Source organism: Callospermophilus lateralis, chromosome 3, assembly GCF_048772815.1.
Source record: "Callospermophilus lateralis isolate mCalLat2 chromosome 3, mCalLat2.hap1, whole genome shotgun sequence".
Lineage (NCBI taxonomy): Eukaryota > Metazoa > Chordata > Mammalia > Rodentia > Sciuridae > Callospermophilus > Callospermophilus lateralis.
The window spans coordinates 197,393,515-197,414,716 of NC_135307.1; the positions used below are offsets into that span (position 1 = coordinate 197,393,515).

The following is a 21,202-nucleotide window of genomic DNA, read 5'->3' on the forward strand; positions in this document are numbered from 1 at the left end:
AGATTTATAACTTTTTAAAAAATTTAATAAAGTTACCATCTAACAAATCCAGAGTCCCTGGCCAGGACCTACTTAGGGAGGTCCTTAGTACTTCTCAAGAGAATGGCCCTCTTGGTATAGAATTCAAGTTCCTGGTCTTGCCCCTGCTGCCAACAGTCTCCAGTGCCCAGCATCACAGCAAGACTCTCCCCAACCCAGACATGTGTGGAGTGGGAGCTCAAGGAACAGCCCATAAGTGAAGAAGTCGGCCCCCAGACCTTAGTGCTAGCTGAAAGCACAACCTCTGGCAGTGTGCCTAGTGCAGTGGGCCACACTTCCCCACGTGTGAAATGGGGACAATGCAGATGCTTTCCAAAAGTTTTTCTGAACCAATACCATATCAAGCACCATATCAGTACTGCATTTGGCAAGTGTGCAACAAATGGCCAACGTCTCCCATCAAAAGGACAGCACAAGTGTTGGTGAGGGTTTGCAAAACAAGCTCTCTAAGGTTAAGTTTCTTCAAGTATTTACCAAAACCTCGTATGTGCTGGGCACAAGAGGACAAGGTGACATCCCTGTTCTCACAGAGAAGGGGGCCACTTTCCCTTTGACAAAGAGAACTCACAAGGGCATGCATGCGCTGGTTAGGTTTTCCCAAGAGATGACAAACTGAACACAAACTAACATTTATCATAAGATAACTAGAGTGAAAAAATCATGAAACACCCAGAGGGTGTTTAACACCTAAATTAAAAAATCAAGAGTCCTAGGATTCAGTGCCATGAGAGTTTCACAACAGCAGGGACAACCAGCCCAGGCAGCAACCACATTCTCTGAACACCCTTGGCCACCCACACACATTCACGATCACCAACAGGTCATAGCTATAGTATGCGGCTCCTTTCTGGTTTTATTTTTACATATTGTTTATGTTTTCTGTATGTATATTATCTTTGTAACCAAATCACACAAAATCCAATTTTATTTTGGAAAAAACTGACTTATGCCACCCCTACCCTTTCTGAGACAGGGTCTGGCTAAGTTGCCCAGTCTAGAATTGGTGGGATAGAAGGACCCTCCCACCTTAGCCTCTCCTTAGCTGGGACTACAGGGGCAGCTACTTTACCTTTTTGTAAAGGTATGTGTGGTGATTCACCTTTTTATAAAAATATGCACATAGGGTGTGACTCTACATCCTGAGCAATCAGAGAAATGAAAAGTTGTGCTGCAATTGTATACAATGACTCAAAATGCATCTTGCTGTCATATATACCTAATTAAAATAAAATTTTAAAGTTAATAAAAAAATTGAGAAGGGATTGGCTGGTTGTCTGATAGTACTCCCTATTTCTGCGATAAAATGAAACAAATATAACATGTTTAGCATATCATTCACTAAATATTAAAAAGCTACAAGTGGGGGTAAAAATAGAGATATTTAAGTGGTAGTTAGCCTATCAGCATATGAAAAACAATCCTAAGTTTGATTAAAAACAGTACCTAAGTTTGATGCTCTGGGAGAAAATGTCTGCCTTATAAATTGCCACACAACACAATTACCACCTACTGATAAGTTTGATAGTCACAGCTAGAGAATTCTTTAAAAATAAGTGCGACTACCAATTTAACTTTCCCTATTAACTAATCCTCAAATTTACTAATCAAGAGAAGGAACAGAGCCGGGCAACACACGGTGAGAAGCAAGCATGTGCCCTGGGGCCCGGCGGGCTCGCTCCGACTTGGCGCTCGGACCCTCCTCCCGAGGAGCTGGCCCGCTGCGGCCGGCGGGTAGCACACACTCCGGTGCCTGATTAACCTTAGCCTCGGACACCGGCCGGCCTCCGCCTCTTCAACCAGAGACTCAGGAGGGAGCCCTGTGCGCGGACGCCTTCCTAACGGACTCGGGCGCCGGCCAGCCCGGGAGGGCAGGCCTCGGCCCAGGGACCCCGGGGCAGCGGCAGGCGTACGGTGAGTGCCGCCCACCGGGAAGCACCCGGCACCCACCCCCTGCGGCCTGCAAGGCCGCCCGGCCGCCCCGCGGGGAAAGCCAGCAGGGCGGCGATTGCGGCCTTCCGCCCGCGCGCTGCCACCGCTGCCCGAGCGCCCGCGGGAGGACGCCCGCGGCGCGGCCTCGCCCAGCACGGCCCTTGCCCGCCGGCCCGCGCCGCCCGTGATTCAGCTAATCGCGCCGCCGCCCCTTGGGGTGCCGCGCCAGGGCCGAGACCGACCGCCATCTTCTCGGCGGCAGCGGCGCCCCGCAGGGCCGGCTCCGCCCTGCTCTCGAGTGCGGCCCGCGCGGCGTCCGTCCCTCCTCCGCGCCCCGGAGCACTCACCGCGGCCGCCGGACTCCCGCGGCCATTTTCTGCGTCGCGGCGGGGCTGGCGCGCGCGACGGGCGGGGGCCGGCGAGACGCGGCGGGGCAGAGCGGCGCCCCCGCGCGGCGGGCGGGGAGGCCGGCCACCGAGACGCCAAGCGGGTAGAGCGGCCGGCCGCGCAGCCCCGCCATGCCCCGCCCCGCGCTGCTCTCCGGCGCGCCCTCGGGGTCTGCGCAGTTTTGCTAATGATTGCTTCGGCGTCTCGGCCTGGGGTTCCGGACCCTAGGTGGCAGCCCCCCGGGACTGCCTGAGCAAGGAGCCCGCAGCCTCGGGGCTGCACTTCACTCCTCAACACTTGGGGCCAGCAGGGACCGGTGCTCCGTGGCGCCTGCGTCAGCAGCGGGGGAGAGAGGATCAGGAAAGGTCCAGTGTTCCCTTCTGCAGGCCGCACTTCCCACCCTGGAGCACCAAGGGGTGTGCTGCCGACGCGTTTTTCCCCGGACCCGAACCGCGCCCCACTCGATGCCAGCACGCAGTGCCTGGGAGTGTGCGCCCCCAGGGTTGAGGGTGGACCAACGGACGTTTACTGTCGATAAGGCATTGAGGTCTTGCGGGTGTTCAACTTTCCACCTGGCTTTCCTTCATTTCGCTCACTGCTAACTACTTATACCCCATCATTTCTATCCCTAAGTGTCTCAGGAATGGGCGCACTGGTCACTTGCCTTGAGCAAGCCCCCTGCCTCTACCTCGCTATGAACAGCCATGCAAGTCTTGGCAGGCACCCCCCCACCCTCAGCGCGGAGATGTAAAGTGTCCAGCAACCCTACGCTTCCATCCATCTATGATGTGCTTTCTAATAAACATCTCCCAAGATTACAAGACCCGCCCGTTCCTGAGTGCCTTTTTTCCAAAAGAAAACTTAGCTATGGATGGGGAGTGATAGAGCGCTTGCCTATCAGGAACAAGGCCCTGGGTTCAATCCCCAGTATGGGGCGGAGAGAAAAAAAACTTTGCTGTACAATCAAAGCTGTTTCTGCTGGTGTGAACCCTTAGGATCAGAGGAATATGGCAGGGAAGTGCTCTGCCCCGCCCCCCAGTGTGCCCTAGTAGAGGAGGGTGGGTTTTTGCCCCCAAGGTGTAGTGGGAGTACAGCAACCACAGTGGGGGCTGGGAGTGTAGCTCAGTGACAGAGGGCAAGCTAGCATGGCAAGGCTGAGTTTCATCTCCAGCACACACAAGGTCGTAGTGTGACCTTGGGCAAGCAGATAGTAGAAAGGGGACTCATTGAAGGAAGGAGGAAGAAGGCCACAGGAGGTCTCCCTAACAAAGAGAGAGCCCCTGGGGAGTGGCTCTGGGAGAGCCTCTGGCAGGATACTAGCTGAGGATCTTTACAGCAAATTTTTTACACAAGAGTGAGATTTTAAAACATTTTAACTCGGGTGCAGTTTTAGGAGGGGCATTTGGAGGAGATAAAAGAGGACAAAGAGGCAGCACAGAAGATGGCAGGATTGAGAGAAGGGTAAAGGGGGGGCGCATTGTTGCAGCCCCTGGGTCCACCCACGGGGTTCCCCAGATGCCTGCAAGGGAACTGACTACACTCCTCCCCTTTTACCTGTGCTCACTTCTCTTGGGAGTTGCTCTCCCAGGTGAAAAGAGTAGTTGGGGAATTTAGTTTTGGTTTAGTGGTACTGGGGATTGCACCAAGAGGCACTTCACCACTGAGCCACACTCCCAGCCCCTTTTACTTTTTGAGACAGGCTAAGTTGCCCAGGCTGGCCTGGGACTTGCCTTCCTCCTGCCCCTGCCTCAGAAGCCTCTAGGATGACAGTGCAGCCATCAGGAATGGCTAGTTTGGGTATTTTAAAATGAATACTTCCTCCTAACCATATTTCAAAGTAAAACCCAGAGGACAAAATGAATAAACAATCTCCAGAGGTCTCCCGAAATTCTTCCCTAAATGCCCTGAAGTGGCAAGAAAACCCCAAAGCTGAGCGAATGGCAACAGAGCACTTTGCCCAACCAGAAGCTTCAGAGAGGCCCCAGGAGGCACTTGCTCCTGGAAACACCGGTTTGTGGTGGTCGAAACTGGTGGAGAGGATGGGAGGCCCAAACCTCTCCACCCTTAATGCAGGTGGGGGGGGGTGTGGGAGGGGGGAAGAGGAGAAGAAAGGGAGGGGGAGTGGGGACCAGCTGCCCTCTGGCCCTGTTGGCCCCTTCTCCCTGGCCTGCCCCCCAGTTTGGAGGTATCTGGCAGGGCTCCCCAGTACTCAGGCAAGCAGGGGCAGCGTTTGATCACGCTGCTCAGGCCATGTCCACTTGCTGCAAGTCCTTCACGCACTGCAACCTAGGGTCCTGGCACTCAGGCTGTGCCCAATTCTTGAGGACTCAGAGGTGCATGGCAGAAGCCCATTCCCCAGGGACAGAAGGCAACCCCCACTGCCCCCACCCCAGGAAAAGACAAACCTAGAACACTGTCCAGGTATCCTCAGGGTATGGAGGGGGCTGGGTCCAGGATGCAGGACACCAAAATTGAAATGCTCACATCCTTACATAAAATGGTGCAGTATTTGCCATAACCTGTGCACACACCCCCATACATCTTAGATGGTTTCCAGAAGGCTTACAATACCTGATCAACGTAAGTGCTCTGTGAACAGGTGTTGCTCGCTACTATTTGGGGGAATAATGACAAGAAAAAAGTCTGTACATGTTCAGTATTGAGCAATTTTTTTCCCTGATATTTTTGGTCCACTTGGTTGAGTGTGAGGATGCGGAACATGTGAATCAGAAAGCCACGTGTATTTTCTTACAGTCCATGAAAGCTTAGACCACTATGTTTTGTTTTACTTTTTAAGAGAATTTTTATTACTTTTACACATATAAGACCAACTAACTTAAGGACTTTTCCCCACTTGGTGATGGGCATGAACCCAGAGCCTTGCCTATGCTAGGTAAGGCTCCACCTGAGCTACATCCTCAGCTCCAACAGTTAACTTCACAAAAGCCTACTTGCACAAGCAATCAATTCACCATCAAATCCACTGTTTCTTCCTCCAAAGCAAAACAGATAAGCACTAGTCTTTGGTTCCAATAGTGCCAGATCTTTGTCCTTTGGATATTGCATTTGTGCATTACTGAGGAAGAGTGTCATCAAAAGGGGCAACTTCACAGCAAGCACTGGTTCAATGCTGCTAACACAATGAGCAAACTGTCACAGTAGCAGATTGCAGAGGCAGTGGGTAAACTAAGGAGATGGCAGGATTGAAAAGAGGAGAAAACCAGACTAAGAAATCCAAGGTAAAACTTGCTCCCACCCCAGGGGCACATAAAAAGCGAGCTGTGGCATGTGATGATTCTACAGGGTACAAGGAACAGTTGAGAATCCCAACTTTGTCTAATTAAACTTTTATTTTAATTAGAAGAATAAAAGGTAAATATTTCACCCTTTATCCTCTGGAGGTTACTCAGGACAAGGTAGCTGTGGCCTCAAGACATTATCTACAAAAGAGGCAAAAAGAACTATAGGTAAGACAGAGAACTAAATCCAGATGTGCTATTCCCAGTTGTATCACTTCCCGGGGATTCTTAAACAGTGTGTCAAAAAGTGTCTTCATATCTCCTGCTATAGTAAAATCTGGTTACTTAAATGAGTGAACACATTAATGCAAAACCACAATGACTGCTCCTACCTCTTAGGGCGCTTCATAAGGTTACGGAGATGCCCATTTTTCTTTTTTGAGTTCAGTGAAAAGTAAATACAGCCAGCTTTAGAAGAAAGTGATGTTTTAATAAGTATAAAGCATGAAAAAACTATTTCCTATTTAGTTTTATCAACAGTCTTTAAAGGTGTACATCAAGTAAGAAAACCAAAACTATAACGCCTTTCTTGGAGTGGGACAGGAAAGCAGTCTAGGAGCACAGCAACTGTGCCTGAGTAGGCAGGCCCTTTGCCCTCACAGCTCACCCACCAGCAGGAAGGAGAGAGAGAGGTGGCCTCGGGCACCTGCCCCAGAGCCCCAGCAGGGGAGGACAGACAGAAAGAGGTGGGACTAGCCAAAAGAAGGTGATCAATTTACATTTAAATTCTAGACATGCAGAGGCCAAAAGCCACCAGGTGCCTTCCCCCAGCCTGAAGCAACGCTCTGGGATGGGGCGGACCACATTTGCACTGGTGACAATTAATGATCTTTGTTCCTCAAATGAAAACACTTAAAAAGCAAGAAACCAGTGACCTTTTGGAATAGGAATACAGGCTGAGCATTTCTAATGCAAAAATCTGAAATACAGAGTGTTCCAAAATCTGAAACTTTTGAGCTCTGACAAGATTCCACAAGTAGAAAATCCCACACCTGACCTCACATGATAGGTCCAAGTCAAAACGCAGGCACACTGTAATTGTCACATAAAATTACCTTCTGGCTATGTGTATAAAGTATACATATATATAAAATATAAATAAATTTGGGTTTGACTTGGTCGCATCCCCAGGATATCTTAGTGTGCACACACGTGTATGCAAATATTCAAAAATCTGAAAATATCCAAATTCCAAAATACTTTTGGTCCCTAGCATTTTGGATAAGGGACACTCAACCTGTGCTGTATAAATTAACTGTTCTTGCTTAGCTCAAGAAACAGAAGGGGGACTGGGGTTATGACTCAGTGGTAGCGCCTTGCTTAGCTCGTGTGAGGCACTGGATTCATTTTCAGCACCACATACAAATAAATTTAAAAAATAATATAAAGGTCCATCAACAACTAAGAAAAATTAAAAAAAAAAAAAAAGAAACAAACAGAAGGGCAAGATTGAATGGGGGGGGGTATCTGCAGGAAACAGCCACAGGAATAACAAAGAGGCTGAGCTGTGGGGCGTCCTCAGGAATCTAAAAGGGGACTCTAGTTTTATTCTGAATCTAAATAAAAATCACCTTCCTGTATCAGAATCCTTTTTTGTGTTCCAACTGAACCAACTACTTCTAAAATTCAGAAACTGGTGTGTCCACAGGAGAAATAAGACCTACACAAATCTGCTTATGGAAGGGGGAGGCCAGTGACACTGCCTGTGTGGTTGTGCAGAGAAATGAAGAACTAGATATACCAAAGTTTTTCTCCACCCCATAGAAAATGACCATTTAAAGAGTAAATGTGGGGGCTGGGCTGTGGCTCAGTGGCAGAGCGCTTGCACTGGGTTCCACCCTCAGCACCACATAAAAATAAATAAATTAAACAAAGGTAGTGTGTCCATCTACAACTAAAAAAAATAAAAACAAAGAGAATACATAAGAATATTCTTTAAAAAACAGAGAGCAAGTAAATGTGGGGCTGGGATATATAACTCAGTGGTAGAGCGCTTGCCTAGCATGCAAGGCCCAAGGTTTGATCCCCAGCACAAAAAGAAAAAGAAAGTAAATGTGAGAGGATAAAAAAGACGACTAAAAGCAAACTGAACACAATTTCTGCTCAGTGCTCCAACCTCCCAGACATCTGATCACAGCAGCTATGCCCATGCCAAAGCATGTGCACCATGCACAGGTGTGCAGACACATTTATATGCTGTGAATTAAAAAAAAAAAAAAGCACATCCAAAGCCAGTGAGTGTATGTCAAATCCCTGACCGGCCAGGGCATTCTATCAAGCTCAATATGCAACTGTACATAGAAGTATGCTGACTAGGTAAATTAGGGGACTGCCACTCAAAATGGTATCTGTTTGGACTTTTCTATAGGACTGCAATCTAGGACTACCACTCCCTCAGGTGACTGCACGCTGGACCCAGTGTGTGTCCCAACCCCAGCAAGCACTAGCACTAAAGAGGACCCTCTTTTATTGTTTGCAGTGCTGGTGACTAAACACAGTGCCTCCATGTTAAGAAAGTGCTCTACCACCCTGAGCTACATCTCCAGCCTTAGGAGTTAAAGGTTTTAAAAAAGGAGGAAGAAAGAAGGGAGGGAGGGAGGGAAGGAGTAAATTACTGCTGGGCACGGTAGCAAGTGCCTGCCATCCCAGCAACTTAGGAGGCTGAGGCAGAAGGATCACAAATTCAAGGCTAGCCTGGACAACTTAGCAGGACCCTGTCTAAAATAAAAATAAAAAGGACTGGGGATGCAGCTCAGAGGTAGAGAACCCCTGGGTTCAATCCCCAGAATGGGGTCGGGGGAACTACCCTTACCAACCAATAAAACATGATCAGTGCTTCAGGGAGAAGGAAGGGAGACCATCCCTCCCTCTAAACTACTGTGGTTTTACACACCTGGTGCCAGGATATGTGCAGCAGAACCAAGTAACAGCAAACCCTCTCCTCCTCCTTCCACATCTTCATAAGAAGAAATCACAGATACGGTGGAAAGCTGTCTGTGGAAATGGGCACCTAGGTACTCACTACCTATGATGTGAATGACCTTGAATAGCAGCAAATGATCAAGTTCATGAATTATCCTGAAAATTCAGAAGGTCTGTTTTGCCAAATCTGTTTGAAAGTCGGGACACCAGAGTATAAGATTTATGCTTTTGGGTTTTGAGAGTAAAACAAAAACATCTGTTGAAATAATGTGGTTATATAAAACATGGCTTTTGGACATTTTATGATTTGAGTAATGGAAGCACTCAGTATTTTATTCTCAAGAGACTTTTCTCTTAAACATATAACAACAAATCCCACATTATATACAACTAAATGCACCATTTAAAAACGTGGAGGGAAAAAATATATATACCTTTAACACTGCTCTTTTAAAGAACTGTTGATCTCTTTCAAAATGAGACAACTTCTCAGATTCAAAGTCACATCTTGGCTTGCAGAACAGGGGTACCCTGAATGCCCAGGGGCCCCTCCCAGTCACTGGCCAGGTCCTGTGGCTTCCCTCTTCCACAGGTCATCCCTTCCACATCAGAAAGCTCAGCCAGTTGATGAAACCACTAGGCTGACATCTCGGTCAAGTTGGTGACTGCCACAGATGGGAACCGAGGTGGGCCTCTGTCCTTGGCCATGCTCTCCCTCACCCCTGGTGCCACTGTAGCTCTGTGTGTCTCCAGGGCTCTGGTCCAAGCTCTCCTATCTGCTCCAGATACTCTGGACAGACACCTCTGCACACCTGGCTGTGCTGTCCTGAATCGAACCTACCCATTCACCTGTTCCCCAGCAACTCCACTTTAGGCCTCACACAGCACCGCAAAACCTACACATGCAGAAAGGAGCACCTACCTTCGGTCCCTATGTCCAACCCGGGCCCTTCTCTGGTGTTCCCTATTCAACCAATGGTCTCACCCTTTAAGTCCAGGGGCGTCAGCCAAAAGCCCAGCAATGGACCCGCCCAGCCACACCACCTGCTGTTGTCCCTTGTGTGGTGTTTCTCCCCACACCTGCTGCCTGTTCCTAGCCACCTTCAGCTTCCCCTACTCATCACATTTGACTCCTTGCTCTGCCACCAGTACCACAAGTGGTCAGTTCTGATGACTGTTGCCTACATCTCCCTGCTACATGGACACCACTGCTCTCAGTTTCTTAAAACAACACCTAACAGCTTTGGGAAAAGCCCTCTGGTCAATGTGCTACTGCCTCAACAGGCTCCTCTTCCTTAGTGAGAAAGAACATATTGCCTTTCTCCTGGATTCTGGGATTAATCATCCCTCATCTGTAGGTCTCTCTCTGAATGCATCTATCAACTCTGTTGCAGCCCTGATCTTCCCAGGGAGCTTTGGATGTGTCTGACAGGCACCAAATCCAACACAGCCCACACTGAGCACGCCCTCTTCCCCTCCTGCTCCATCCACATCCTTCATCAAGATTGTTCCCTCAGTGCTGGTACCCCAAAGCAGTCAAGGCTGCACATGTGTGCCCCACTCTCGGCTTCTCTCCCTGAGCTCCCACAAATTGCCCATCACTAGGGACTGTCCATTTCTACCTCCCCAAAGGTCTCCCTCCCCTTTCCATTTTTGCTCCTGTCGCTTCTGATACAGGTCTGCAATGCTCTTCACTGATTCATTCCTTCATCTACTCAGCAAGTTCATACCAAGCTCCTACTAGATGTTTTAGCTGTAGTCAGTACACCCTATACCTTGTGGTTTTTTGATGGGATATGGTATTGAGAGCCAGAGAGAATGGTTTAGAGTCTCATGTGGGAACAAGGGAGAGGACCAAATCCAGCTTTGTTGGGGAAGACTTCCCAAGGAAGCCCCATGGCTGTTGAGAAGTCAAGGGAAGCCTTTTCCACAGGCCCATCTTGTCAGCCAGGGACAAGCAGCCTTGGTGAACAGAGAACCACAAAGGGTCGGGATGGTTGGAGCAGGCAGGGTGAGAGCAGGAAGGGTGGGACTTTTAGCTGCAATCACTTTAAGTGGGCAACTGGGGAGTCCAAAGGGTGTTTAGAGGAGAGTGACCCAGAGAGATAGTGTTGGAAAGATCAACCCGTCTGCATGGTCTTGGGAGGGGAGCTGGCAGGACCTCTGTGAAGGTCATGGGTTAGGAAGATCCTGTGGTAATCCAAAGAGCAAAGACCATGGTCTCAATGTTGAGGCTAGGAAACACTAAACCAGGAAAACTAAACGGTTTCTAGGAAGGAGTATGAAGGAAAAGTAAGACTTGACACTGGTTGGCTGCTGGGGCTAACCCACCACCCAAAGACGGTACCAGTGAAGCCTCAAAATGACCACTCTCTTCTCCTTGGGCTTCCCCCACGCTTTTCCCTGGGCACCCCTTGCACACTTTTGAGTTGACACACAGCTAAACCTAGGGTTATGCACGGCAAAAGACGTCTGCATTGCATATGCATTTAAACAGCTTTGGGTCTGCAGATTTAGCTTATTTGGTTAATGGGAAATGTCTACTATGCAACCTATTTGCCGAACTGGATTTACTTTCAGTGAGGAAAAGTCCGACCTCAATTTCCCACGACTTCGTTCGCTTTTAAGAATCACACCACACCATCTCACCGACTTGTAAAGATTTCTTCCTGAGTCTTTGCTAAGTCTCGGCAACGACACGAGACCCTGCAGTGATGGCTCTGCGTTCTTCTGGAGCAGGCAAACAATAACAAGGGACTAAATACTCCAACGCCCACTTCCACCTCCCGCCGGGCCGTTCTTCAGGCCGCCCCGCGCTCGAGGCGCCCTGGGCGGGGGGTCCCCTCGGTTCGCGCCCGGGAGCAGGGTCCCCTGCGTCGATCCTCGAGGTAGGCTGAGCCAGACGCCCTAGGCTGGGTCGTTCTAACTACCGCTCTGGCCTCAAATGAGGACGCCCTCGGCAACGTCCGCCGACTAAACCCGGGGGACTCGCTTCCACCCCGAAGGGAGAGCTCCAGCCGGGCGGCCGTGCTGGGCCTCTGGGACGCAAGCCAGGCAGGCCGCCAGCCGCGAAACGTCCTCCTCGTCTCGGGCACCGGCGCCTTCCCACCCCGCCCCATCCCCTCCGGCCTCACACAAACGACGGGAAAGGAGCCGGGACCTTCGCCTCGGATTCAGTCTAGACGTCGACATCCCGGCAGTACGACTCCGCACTCAGACGCCTCCGCGGCGGCCATCTTGCGCAAAGGAGGCCGACGCCTTTTGACTCTCGCGCCAACCCGTAGAGCGAGGGCGCCGCCGGCGAGTTACGCGCAAGAACGGAAGCTAAGGCATCAGCTTCCGGGGACCTCTCGTTCCGCCCCCTCGCAGGAGCGCCCCATTGGCTGCTCGCTCGCTGTCTCGTAGTCTCGCGAGAAGTGACTGAGGGCCGGACGCCGGGGCGTCTGCCCTCCGGTTCCCCGCCCCGCCCCCGTCTCCGCCGCGGCCTCCGCCTCCCTCTGCTGGGCGATTGCCGCTGTCGCCCCTCCCCGGCCCCGGGAGCGGCCGCGGAGCCGCCGCCGCCGCCCACACTGCGCTGCGCGGGAGGCGGGATCCACAAGGTAAGATGGCCGCGCGTCTCCGTGGGACCCGGCGAGCTGACCGGGGGTCGGGGCGTGCGAACTGGGGTCTGGGCTGGGCCGCCCACCAGCGCCTTCCTGCCCTGCGGGCCCCCGACGGCCAACTCTCCCGGAAGGGAGCATGCTGCACGCTGGCCCGCGCTCTGTCCGGGGCAGGGTTCGGGAGCGTGCGTCCCGCTCTGCCCAGGACGACTTTCGTAGTAGCACCGCCTTGGAGCCGCAGCGGAGCTGCTGCATGCAGAGCCGGCCCTGGTCGTGCGCGGGGGCCGACATGCGGGTCTCTGGTGCCTGTGTACCTGCTGGGGTCCAGGGGCTGCTGGTGTCTGGATGACTGCTGGTCACGTGTGAAAACTCACACGAAGGTGTTTCTTCTGGGGGCTTTTTAGATTGCTCCGTAGCTCTCTAGTTTGCGAATAAGAGTTTTTGGTCTGGCTGAGTTCTGCAGTTGACCTGTAAACCACCTGAGAGACCTTAGTGCCTGTGACAACTCGCCCACTTGACCTCCCTTCTTCCATAGTGCTCCTCTGCAAGTTCCAGCTGCTGGCGCCTTCACGTCTCTGCTTGGTCTCTGGAGTCCGTGCATCCCCTGAGTGTGTACCCCCTTGTTCCCTGTCTACCCTCTCTCTAGGTGTCTTTGCTGAACTCTTGGCTTAGATGTTTTCCTCTTCACCACAAATGTTTCCCTAATTAATGTTTCCAGCGTGGGGCTGAACCTGTAATCCAGATGCCTGCTAGACTTCTCCAGCTACTTAGTAGTCATCCAGACCTGCCCTTCTCCTCAAACCTGTTCTGCTTACAGTCCTGCGTCCGTGTTTGTGGTGACATTCTCCAAGGTTTTTCTTGCTTGGAAGCTGATCTGAATTCTTCCCTTGCTTTTGTCCCAACACATTCAGTCCAAGAGTAGCCATTAGCTCCATGACCAAAGCCTTGCTCTGAGTGTCTCTCGTCTCTGTTGCTGGCCTGCCTGCTCAGTGTCCAGTGTTCACCCCACTTTCACCCTGGAAACCTGTACCATCTTCTAATTTAATTTATTGAAGCAAATTAACGTGAACTTTGCTGGGTATAAAGTAATATCCATACATCCATGTCAGTGGCATTGTATGAAAAGTAGCCGGTCAGGGCACTGTGTCTCTACCTCAAAAGCCAGCTAGTGCTCTGGAGCTAGCACAGCAACCCCTGTGGTCCCCACCATCTCACCCTCCTACACAGGTAACCTCCTCTGAAGTGTCAGTTTTCACACCTTTAGCTACTAATACAAAACAAAAACACCTTTTGCCACGTAAATATTTATTGTCATATATTTGTTCTTTCCAAAACTCATGCCTTACTTGGGTCTCCACTGTAACTTGCTGTTTGCATTCAGCATTGTTTTGAGTCATCCACATGACTCTGTGATTTTATTTATTTTAATTGCTTTATTAAATTTTGTTGGGATACATGACCACAGTCACTTCTCAAATATGAATATTTCTGAAACCAAAAGTTTTGATTTTGTTTTTTTTTTAATCTGTTTGGTGGCAAAACCTGACTTAGTAAAGTCTAACAATCTCCATTGCATTTAGTGTGAATACGCTTACATTTCAATGAAGAAATAATACTTGATTATGGTGTGGTGCCCCAGGCCCTGGAGAGGCTGTCATAAAATCTATGTTAACTTATACCATGTCATCTGTGCAGAATCTGAAAAGTTTTGAATTCCAGAATATACTACCCAAGGTGTTTTGAATGTGGGCTCTATATACTCGGTTTGTTTGCCCATACTCCTGTTGAATGACTGTCCAGGTAGGTAGCTTTCATGTTCTTCCTGTTTTGAGTAGCACTTGTGTGAGCAGGGTTGTCTGCACTAGGTACATGCAGATGAGCTTTTCTACGGTATAGATTTAGCAAGAATGGAAATGCTAGGTTCTTAGGGGTACCGCATACAGGTTTACAAATAATCCTGATGCATTTCAATGAATCAGTCTTCTGGCAGTACAGTAAAAGAGATCAAGAGAAGTGTCTTTGCCAGCACGTGGCATTGTTGGATTTCTTTGTCAGTCTGGTGGGCATAGGTAGGCTTACAGTCTCATTTTGCTCACATCATAGCTTATAACCCCCAGTAGTTTCCATTACACTTAGCTGAGACCCTAAATATCTCCCTCAGCTCAGAAGGCCTCTACTCTCTGATGCCACTGCCCCTTTGCCTCTGAACTCTCAGGCCTTTGCTGCTTTCTTGCATCCGCTCTACTTTCGGCACACCTAGCCTTGGTGTTCTCTACATGTGCATTTGGGTCTCAGGTCCTTTGTACTTTGTATGTTCGAGGTTGACAGCACCTTTCCACCCTCCCACCCCCACCTCCTACTGCATTGCTGCATTTGCTTTCTGAGAGGATCCGCTGGGCATAAAATTTTTCACCAAATACCAAAACTTTTTTCTCTATAGAAATAAACCAGAATGAGTTATGCAGAAAAGCCTGATGAAATCACGAAAGATGAGTGGATGGAAAAGCTCAACAACCTACACGTCCAGCGGGCGGACATGAATCGCCTCATCATGAACTACTTGGTCACTGGTAATGGCCTCTGTGGGGACAGCCACTTGGGCACAGCACTCCCTTTTACTCCCTTGTACTCAGTGGTAATGCCACATTGTGTTCAGGCATTGGGAGATGCAGTGCTCACTTGACATACTGGTAAACTGTGTTAAATACAGCCTTTTCAGGAGATGAGATATGTACTCCAGGTCTTTGAGAGCTAAGGCAAAAATCAGTGTCTTGGCCTTTGACAGTTTTGTAGTTAGGTAATGCAGATCATTAAGACCATTCTGAGCCAGGTGTGATGGAGCATGCCTGTCATCCCAGCGACTTGCGAAGCTAAACCAGCCTCAGCAACTTGATGAGACCCAGTCTCAAAAAATAAAAAGGACACCGGGGTTGTAGCTCAGTGGTTAAGGACTTCTGGGTTCAAGCCCAATACCAAAACAAAACAGAACAATTCTGAATTGGACTTAAAGGTCAGATAATTGATGTTTTCTGGCGAGTCTGCTTCTATAAGGAGTGCCCAACTCAAAAAAGAGAGAATGGGAAGCTGGGCACTGTGGCACAGGCCTGTAATCCCTCCTGTTTGGGAGGCTGAGGCAGAAGGATTACAAGTTTGAGGCCAGCCTAGGCAATGTAGCAAAATCTGTATGGAAAAGAAAAGAAAGGAATGAGGACTGGGAATGTAGGCGTCCCTGGGAGATTAATCCCCAGTACCACAAAACAAACAAGCAACAAAAAAAGAAGGAAGGAAGAGAACAGGAACCTGCAGAAAGAAATAACACCAAGACCCCCTCCCCTTGGCAGGAAGAAGATCACTGACAGCTCTAGTGAGAAAAATCAGGGGTTTTCAAAAGGCAGGAAATGAAGTTGTCTCCTTCCCTCCTGTTCAACCCTTCAAGTTAAAATCTTCCTCTGTTAATCCCCAACCATCTCTTTAAGTTGATTTCTTAAAAGTTTCAGAAAGTTGATGAGGAAATCAGCATCTGTCCTTGTGGTGTGGGAGAAGGGGACAAACACAGCGCTGATGTTGGTGAGGGAACAGTTGGCTCAGGGCAGGTGAAGCCGGCATGGGCATAGCAGCCCCTTGGAGGCATAGCCGGTGTGTCTGCCTCACCAGGAGCCAGGGTGAGCTCTGGTGTGCTAGCCTGCAGTCCCAGCCTTCTTCATCTAGTGGGTCTCACTAACCTCTTGGCTGGGAAGGTGGGCTGTTTGGATGGGATGGAAGGAATGAAGTGTGCTGTTTTTTAATTCTGTGTTTGCAGAGCATAGTCTATAAATCACAGAGACAGGAATACCAAGTCCCTAAGAAAGTGTGGTTGGTGTCAGGGCTTATCTAATTGAGGCAGCTGGATGTTCTAGAGGTATGAAGGCTGCGATAGTTCCCTGCTGCCTTTCCTAGTGGTAAACATAGTTTTCATTTCTAGAAGGCTTTAAGGAAGCAGCGGAGAAGTTTCGCATGGAATCTGGAATTGAACCCAGCGTGGATCTGGAAACTCTTGATGAGCGAATCAAGATTCGGGAGATGATTCTGAAGGGTCAGATTCAGGAAGCCATTGCATTGATCAACAGCCTCCATCCAGAACTCTTGGACACAAACCGGTACCTTTACTTTCATTTGCAGGTGAGTGTTATTGGATGTGGATACTTGGTAAATTAAGGTTGTTTACAAAGACAAGTAAGCAGGCTACTTGGCATTAATAGAATATTGTAGTTTTTTTGTGGAAATGGTATTAGAGTTATGTGCTTTACTTATTTTAGAAACTCCTTTTTGCTTTTAAAATACAATTTTTTTTTTTTTTTAATACAAATTTAACAACCTGGAGGTATTAGAAAAGCCTCTTCTTGGAGTTGTACCTTTTTTTTTGGTGGTGCTGGGGATGGAATCCAGGCCTTACACACATGGTAAGCAGGTGCTCCACCCCTGAGCCCCACCCCAGCCCATCGACTGTACCTCTGACTGGAGCCCAGTGCTCAGTGTGCCTGCCTGGGTGGTCTGCTGAGTGTGTCTGTGTTTACCATTGACCAGCAACAGCATCTAATTGAGCTGATCCGCCAGCGAGAGACTGAAGCGGCACTAGAGTTTGCCCAGACGCAGCTGGCAGAGCAGGGCGAGGAGAGCAGAGAGTGCCTCACAGAGATGGAGCGAACACTAGCCCTGTTGGCCTTCGATAGCCCTGAGGAATCACCCTTCGGAGACCTTCTCCACATGATGCAGAGGCAAAAGGTAGTGGTCTATAAGAGGGAAAATCCTTTTACCCTGGTGGATATTAGAGAGGGGGTTCCAAAAGGGTGGCATGTGCACTGCATTTGTGGTCTGGGGTGGGACAGTGCTTTGGCTTGTGGCTCTTTGGGGTGATAGTGGCGACTCCTCCCTGGCGTTTTCTCTTTCAAGTTGTTGAAGGAGGAGCAGCAGAGGTGTGATGGCCTGGCAGTGTCCAGACCCCTGTGCTCATTTTTTTTTTTTTTTTTTTTTAATTTATCTTAACCTTCCTCCTGTTTATTTGAAAACTTCTAGAAACAGGTGTCCTAAGAGGTTTTAAATTATAATTGTGTTTTCTTCTGGGACTGCTGCTGCTCTCGTGTCCAGCCACAAACTACAGCTCAGTGCTCCCAAACCCAGGCCCCTCTGCTCCAGGGCCCGACTGGTTCAGGGCTCTGACCTCCCTGCACCACATTGGAAGGACTCTCCCCCAAAGGTTGCCTGAGGCTCTATAGGAGGGAGCCATGTTGTCACTGTACTGGCCTCTGCTCTCTCAGTCCCTGCGATACTTTATTTGAGAGGCTTGCAGCACTTAAATGACCTTGAGAGTGGAGGTGACACTTGCTGAGCAGATTATAAAAGCTACTCTGGGCAAGGACTGTGTTTAATGCCTCCAGAGTGGCGCATAATTATGGGTTTGATGTTCATTTCAATGAATAGCAAACTTCTCATGAAAATGGTTTCCAAGAACATAAAATGCGTATTGTTAGTAGATGTGGCGGTGCTCTGTGTGTGTGACCTTCACTGGATGTGTCTGTTTTCTAGGTTTGGAGCGAAGTTAACCAAGCTGTTCTAGATTATGAAAATCGCGAGTCGACACCCAAGCTGGCAAAATTACTGAAACTGCTACTGTGGGCTCAGAATGAGCTGGATCAGAAGAAAGTGAAGTATCCCAAAATGACAGACCTTAGCAAAGGGGTGATCGAGGAGCCCAAGTAGAGCCTGTGCAGGCCCACCGCGCCACCCCCCACAGGACTCGCCTTCCCTGGCACAGCTGAAAGTTTCCCACTGCAGTAGGAAGCTTTTCCCCCTGGTACTTTTTTTTTTTTTTTGACTCAGCATCTTTCTTAAAAGGAAAACGGCTCTTTTAAATGTTGGAACCCCCTCGGTGAAGGGTGCCATCTGGGAAGGCTGTCTGGCTGTGCACTGGTGTGTCCTGAGGACCTCAGCGCCTCGTGTCCCTGTCGGGGTGCTCTTGTGCCTGGCTGCCATCGGGGCTGGGTTCCTAGGGCTGCTGGGTCGACCCCGGCCTCCCTTCGAGGGGCATGAAGAGCACCCGTCACTCTTGCTTTCTGCTGGCTTGTAGGCAGACAATGCCTTTGTTAATTTTCCTAAGTCTTGTCAGGCCTTCATCTTCAAGTTTTTCCTCACCCATGTTTTTCATTTTTTTTTTCCTTCTCTAGGAAACAATATATAAATTTGTAAATCCTAATTCAAAGATGACTTTTGTGTGAGGGTATTGAGTTGGATTTGTTTTTCTCTTTTAGTCTGGGTTATATGGCTTTCGGGGAGACGTGTGTAAGGGGTGGAGCTGTGTGCATTTTAATTTTTTATATATATATTTTGGTGCTGTATGTGATGAGAGACGAATCAGTGAACCATCTCTTGTAGGCAGTTTTGTTGAAAATAAAGGTTTCTCTTTGATTTCAATAATGACCAGAATGGCCACTGAAAAACACTTGTCCTTTCAGCCAGCCTCTTGCTGGCACTCACTTCCCTGTGCTTAAGTGTGAGGCAGCCCTGGTGCTATGGGGATGGGCCTCAGCAGGGTGCCCAAGGCTCTCTGTGGAAGTGCTGCTGCTGTCATGACTGTGTGTCCAGACTGTTTGTCCATCATGTGACACGTGTGCAGGTCGGCCCTCGGTGATGGGCACGTGCACACACGAGTGCAGACATGAAACCTCTGGTTGCAGAGGGGCCTCTAGGGCCGTGCCGAAAGCCAGTGTTGGGGGTGGTCTCAGCAAGTCTGGCGGGCCATGGAGATGATGCAGGAACTATCTAGGGGTGGGAGTACTCACTTGCCTGCAGGGACTGAGACTTCACTGAGTCTCTTCAGTCCCTTGGCTGAGTCCTGATGCTGGAGTAGAGTGTTCAGGGGCCTGGGGCCCGCAGGAGAGAGTGTATTCTGCTTGTTCCAAGCAGCACAAGGCATCTGGACCAGCAAGGTCTGACTGGGGAGCAGGCGTCAGCTTGCCAGTGCTGGCCAGTCGGGTGATCCCCTGCTGGGGGGCTGCTCTGCACATCTTTCTCCTCCACCTGCAGTCTGGCAAGGTATTCTCAGCCTCTCTACTTCTGTTTTCACTGGGTAGAAGCTTTTATCTAGATGGTTGGTGAGTGAGTCAAAACAGCAGAGCTGTTGGCAGCCATGATGGAGCCACCGTGGCCCCCAGACTGCCCCTTCCGCTGTGTTGGTTTGGGAGGTGGAGGGAGGGGAGGTCTGCCCCAACCTCTTAGTCATAGTGGTTGTCTTCAGGTGCAACCTTTCTTTAGAACTTTCCTTCCTTAGTTTTGAAAATGAAAATAAGAGGGGAAGGGAGCTTTAATCTTCAGGTACTAATAGGTTGGACGTAGCAGAAGGTGGGGAGAGGTAGAAATAAAATTGCATATTTTGAAAAGCCCTAGATGACCAGCACATGATCAACTGTCCTTTCTCAGTGTAGATGAGATTGCTTCCCTGGACAGTGTTTGCGCGATCTGGCACATGTGTGAAGTGTCGTCAGGTGGTGACAAGACGAGATGATGGTGTTTTATTTGCCCATTCTATCAGAGCAGCTTCAGCAGCCATTGCTACTCTCTCCAGGGCTGGGATGTCAGAGTGCAGGACTTCAGGTGTCCTGCCTTCTGCCAGCGCCCTGGAGAACCCCTCAGGGCTGCTTTGCTCTTAGTCTCTACAGCAAGCAAGTGAAGTTAGACTGCTCTGGAATGGTGGATGCCCAGTATACTTTGGCTTTTCTACTTTGTTTCATCTGGAGCCCACTGATGTGTTCATTAAGATGTAGTGTTATAGCTGGCACTGTGGCACGTGCCCATAATCCCAGGAACATGGGAGGCTGGGGGAGGAGGATGAGTGGCTTGGTGAGATCCTGTCTTGAAATGAAAGTTAATAGAAAAAGTGCTGGGGTGTAGCTCTGTGGCAGGGTGCTTGCCCAGCATGCATAAGTTCTTGTGTTGGATTCCCTGTGCTGGAAGGAAAAAAAAATAATTCAACTGTTTCACAAAGTAGTTATTTCTTCTTTTTATGCCTTCTAATGGGAAGTGCCTTGAAATAAAGGAAACTTTGAGAATATTCTGGTGTTCTGTTCCCATATCATGAAGTCGTGGGAAGAATAACTCTGTTCTGGAACTTTCTCAGTCATTGGGGTTATTGCCAATTAATTGAGGACTTGTGTGTTTGCCACTTGAATTAAGTTTTCAAGTTCTGGAAAAGGCAGGTGTTGACCATGGCCTTGCCTGAGACATGGCTGAAGACCGGTGGCCCTATGCATGCAGAAACCGCAAACCAGAGTCTACCCCCAGGGTGGGGTCGAGGTTGGGGTAGCACACTTTATTTCCTTCTTTCTGTGCACTTTTGGTTTGGAGAATGGAAGAATTCAGAATCCAGGAAGACTCTTAACATGTTTCATGATGCAGATGCTGACGCCTTCAGAATAATGGAGCAGGACTCCCTTCCAGGTTGTTGCTTTCCAGTCTCAGTATGAACAAAAGACCAAATTAAAAGCCTCAGGCGAGCAGAGAGGTCTGTCTGCACCTCTGCTGGTGGAAGGTGTCGAGAAGTACAGAGAAATACTATGTTAACACATTTTGGTGGAAGTCAGTATGTCAGAATTGGAAGAGTAGAAAGAAACTGGATTCCTATAACTACACTTTGGTTTTAATCTTGCCCCACTCCAGTAGTACTTATCTTTGTACAAGAAAATCTCCAAGGGCTGGGATTGTGGCTCAGCAGTAGAGCACTCGCCTAGCACGGGCGGGACCCAGGTTCGATCCTCAGCATCACATAAAAATAAAGGCATTGTGTTGTGTCCATCTATATCTAAAAAAAAAAAAAAAAAAAGATTTTAAAAAAACAAAAAAAAAAGAAAGAAAATCTCCAAGCATATCCAACATAAGAGCCCACCACTCTGCTGGGAGCTGCAGCTGTTGCGGGGCTGCTTCCTGTGCTCTCAGCCATCATGGTAAGGACTCAGGCTGGTGGAGGGCTGCATGAGGAGGACCCCATGGGGTCAGCAG

At 49.3% G+C, this 21,202-nt stretch overlaps 2 protein-coding genes across 7 annotated transcripts in view; one reads left to right on the forward strand and one right to left on the reverse strand.

Annotated features, from left to right (window-relative positions):
- Positions 1-11,825, reverse strand: part of Dido1 (death inducer-obliterator 1) — a 51,490-nt gene extending 39,665 nt beyond the window's left edge. For 4 of the 6 annotated variants that reach the window (XM_076852101.2, XM_076852097.2, XM_076852102.2 and 1 more), the window contains exon 1: positions 2,316-2,393. The gene's annotated coding sequence lies outside the window, so the exon portion shown is untranslated. Of the gene's footprint in view, positions 1-2,315; positions 2,394-11,710 lie in introns of those variants that run through there. The other 2 variants (XM_076852099.2, XM_077109206.1) reach the window with 2 other exon arrangements.
- Positions 11,826-11,992: 167 nt separating this feature from the next.
- On the forward strand, positions 11,993-19,952 carry Gid8 (GID complex subunit 8 homolog). The gene is made up of 5 exons (XM_076852105.1): positions 11,993-12,175; positions 14,616-14,745; positions 16,137-16,333; positions 16,739-16,936; positions 17,738-19,952. The coding sequence occupies exons 2-5, from the start codon at positions 14,628-14,630 to the stop codon at positions 17,909-17,911; spliced, it is 687 nt and encodes a 228-aa protein (XP_076708220.1). The 5' UTR covers positions 11,993-12,175; positions 14,616-14,627; the 3' UTR covers positions 17,912-19,952.
- The last annotated feature ends 1,250 nt before the right edge of the window (positions 19,953-21,202 follow it).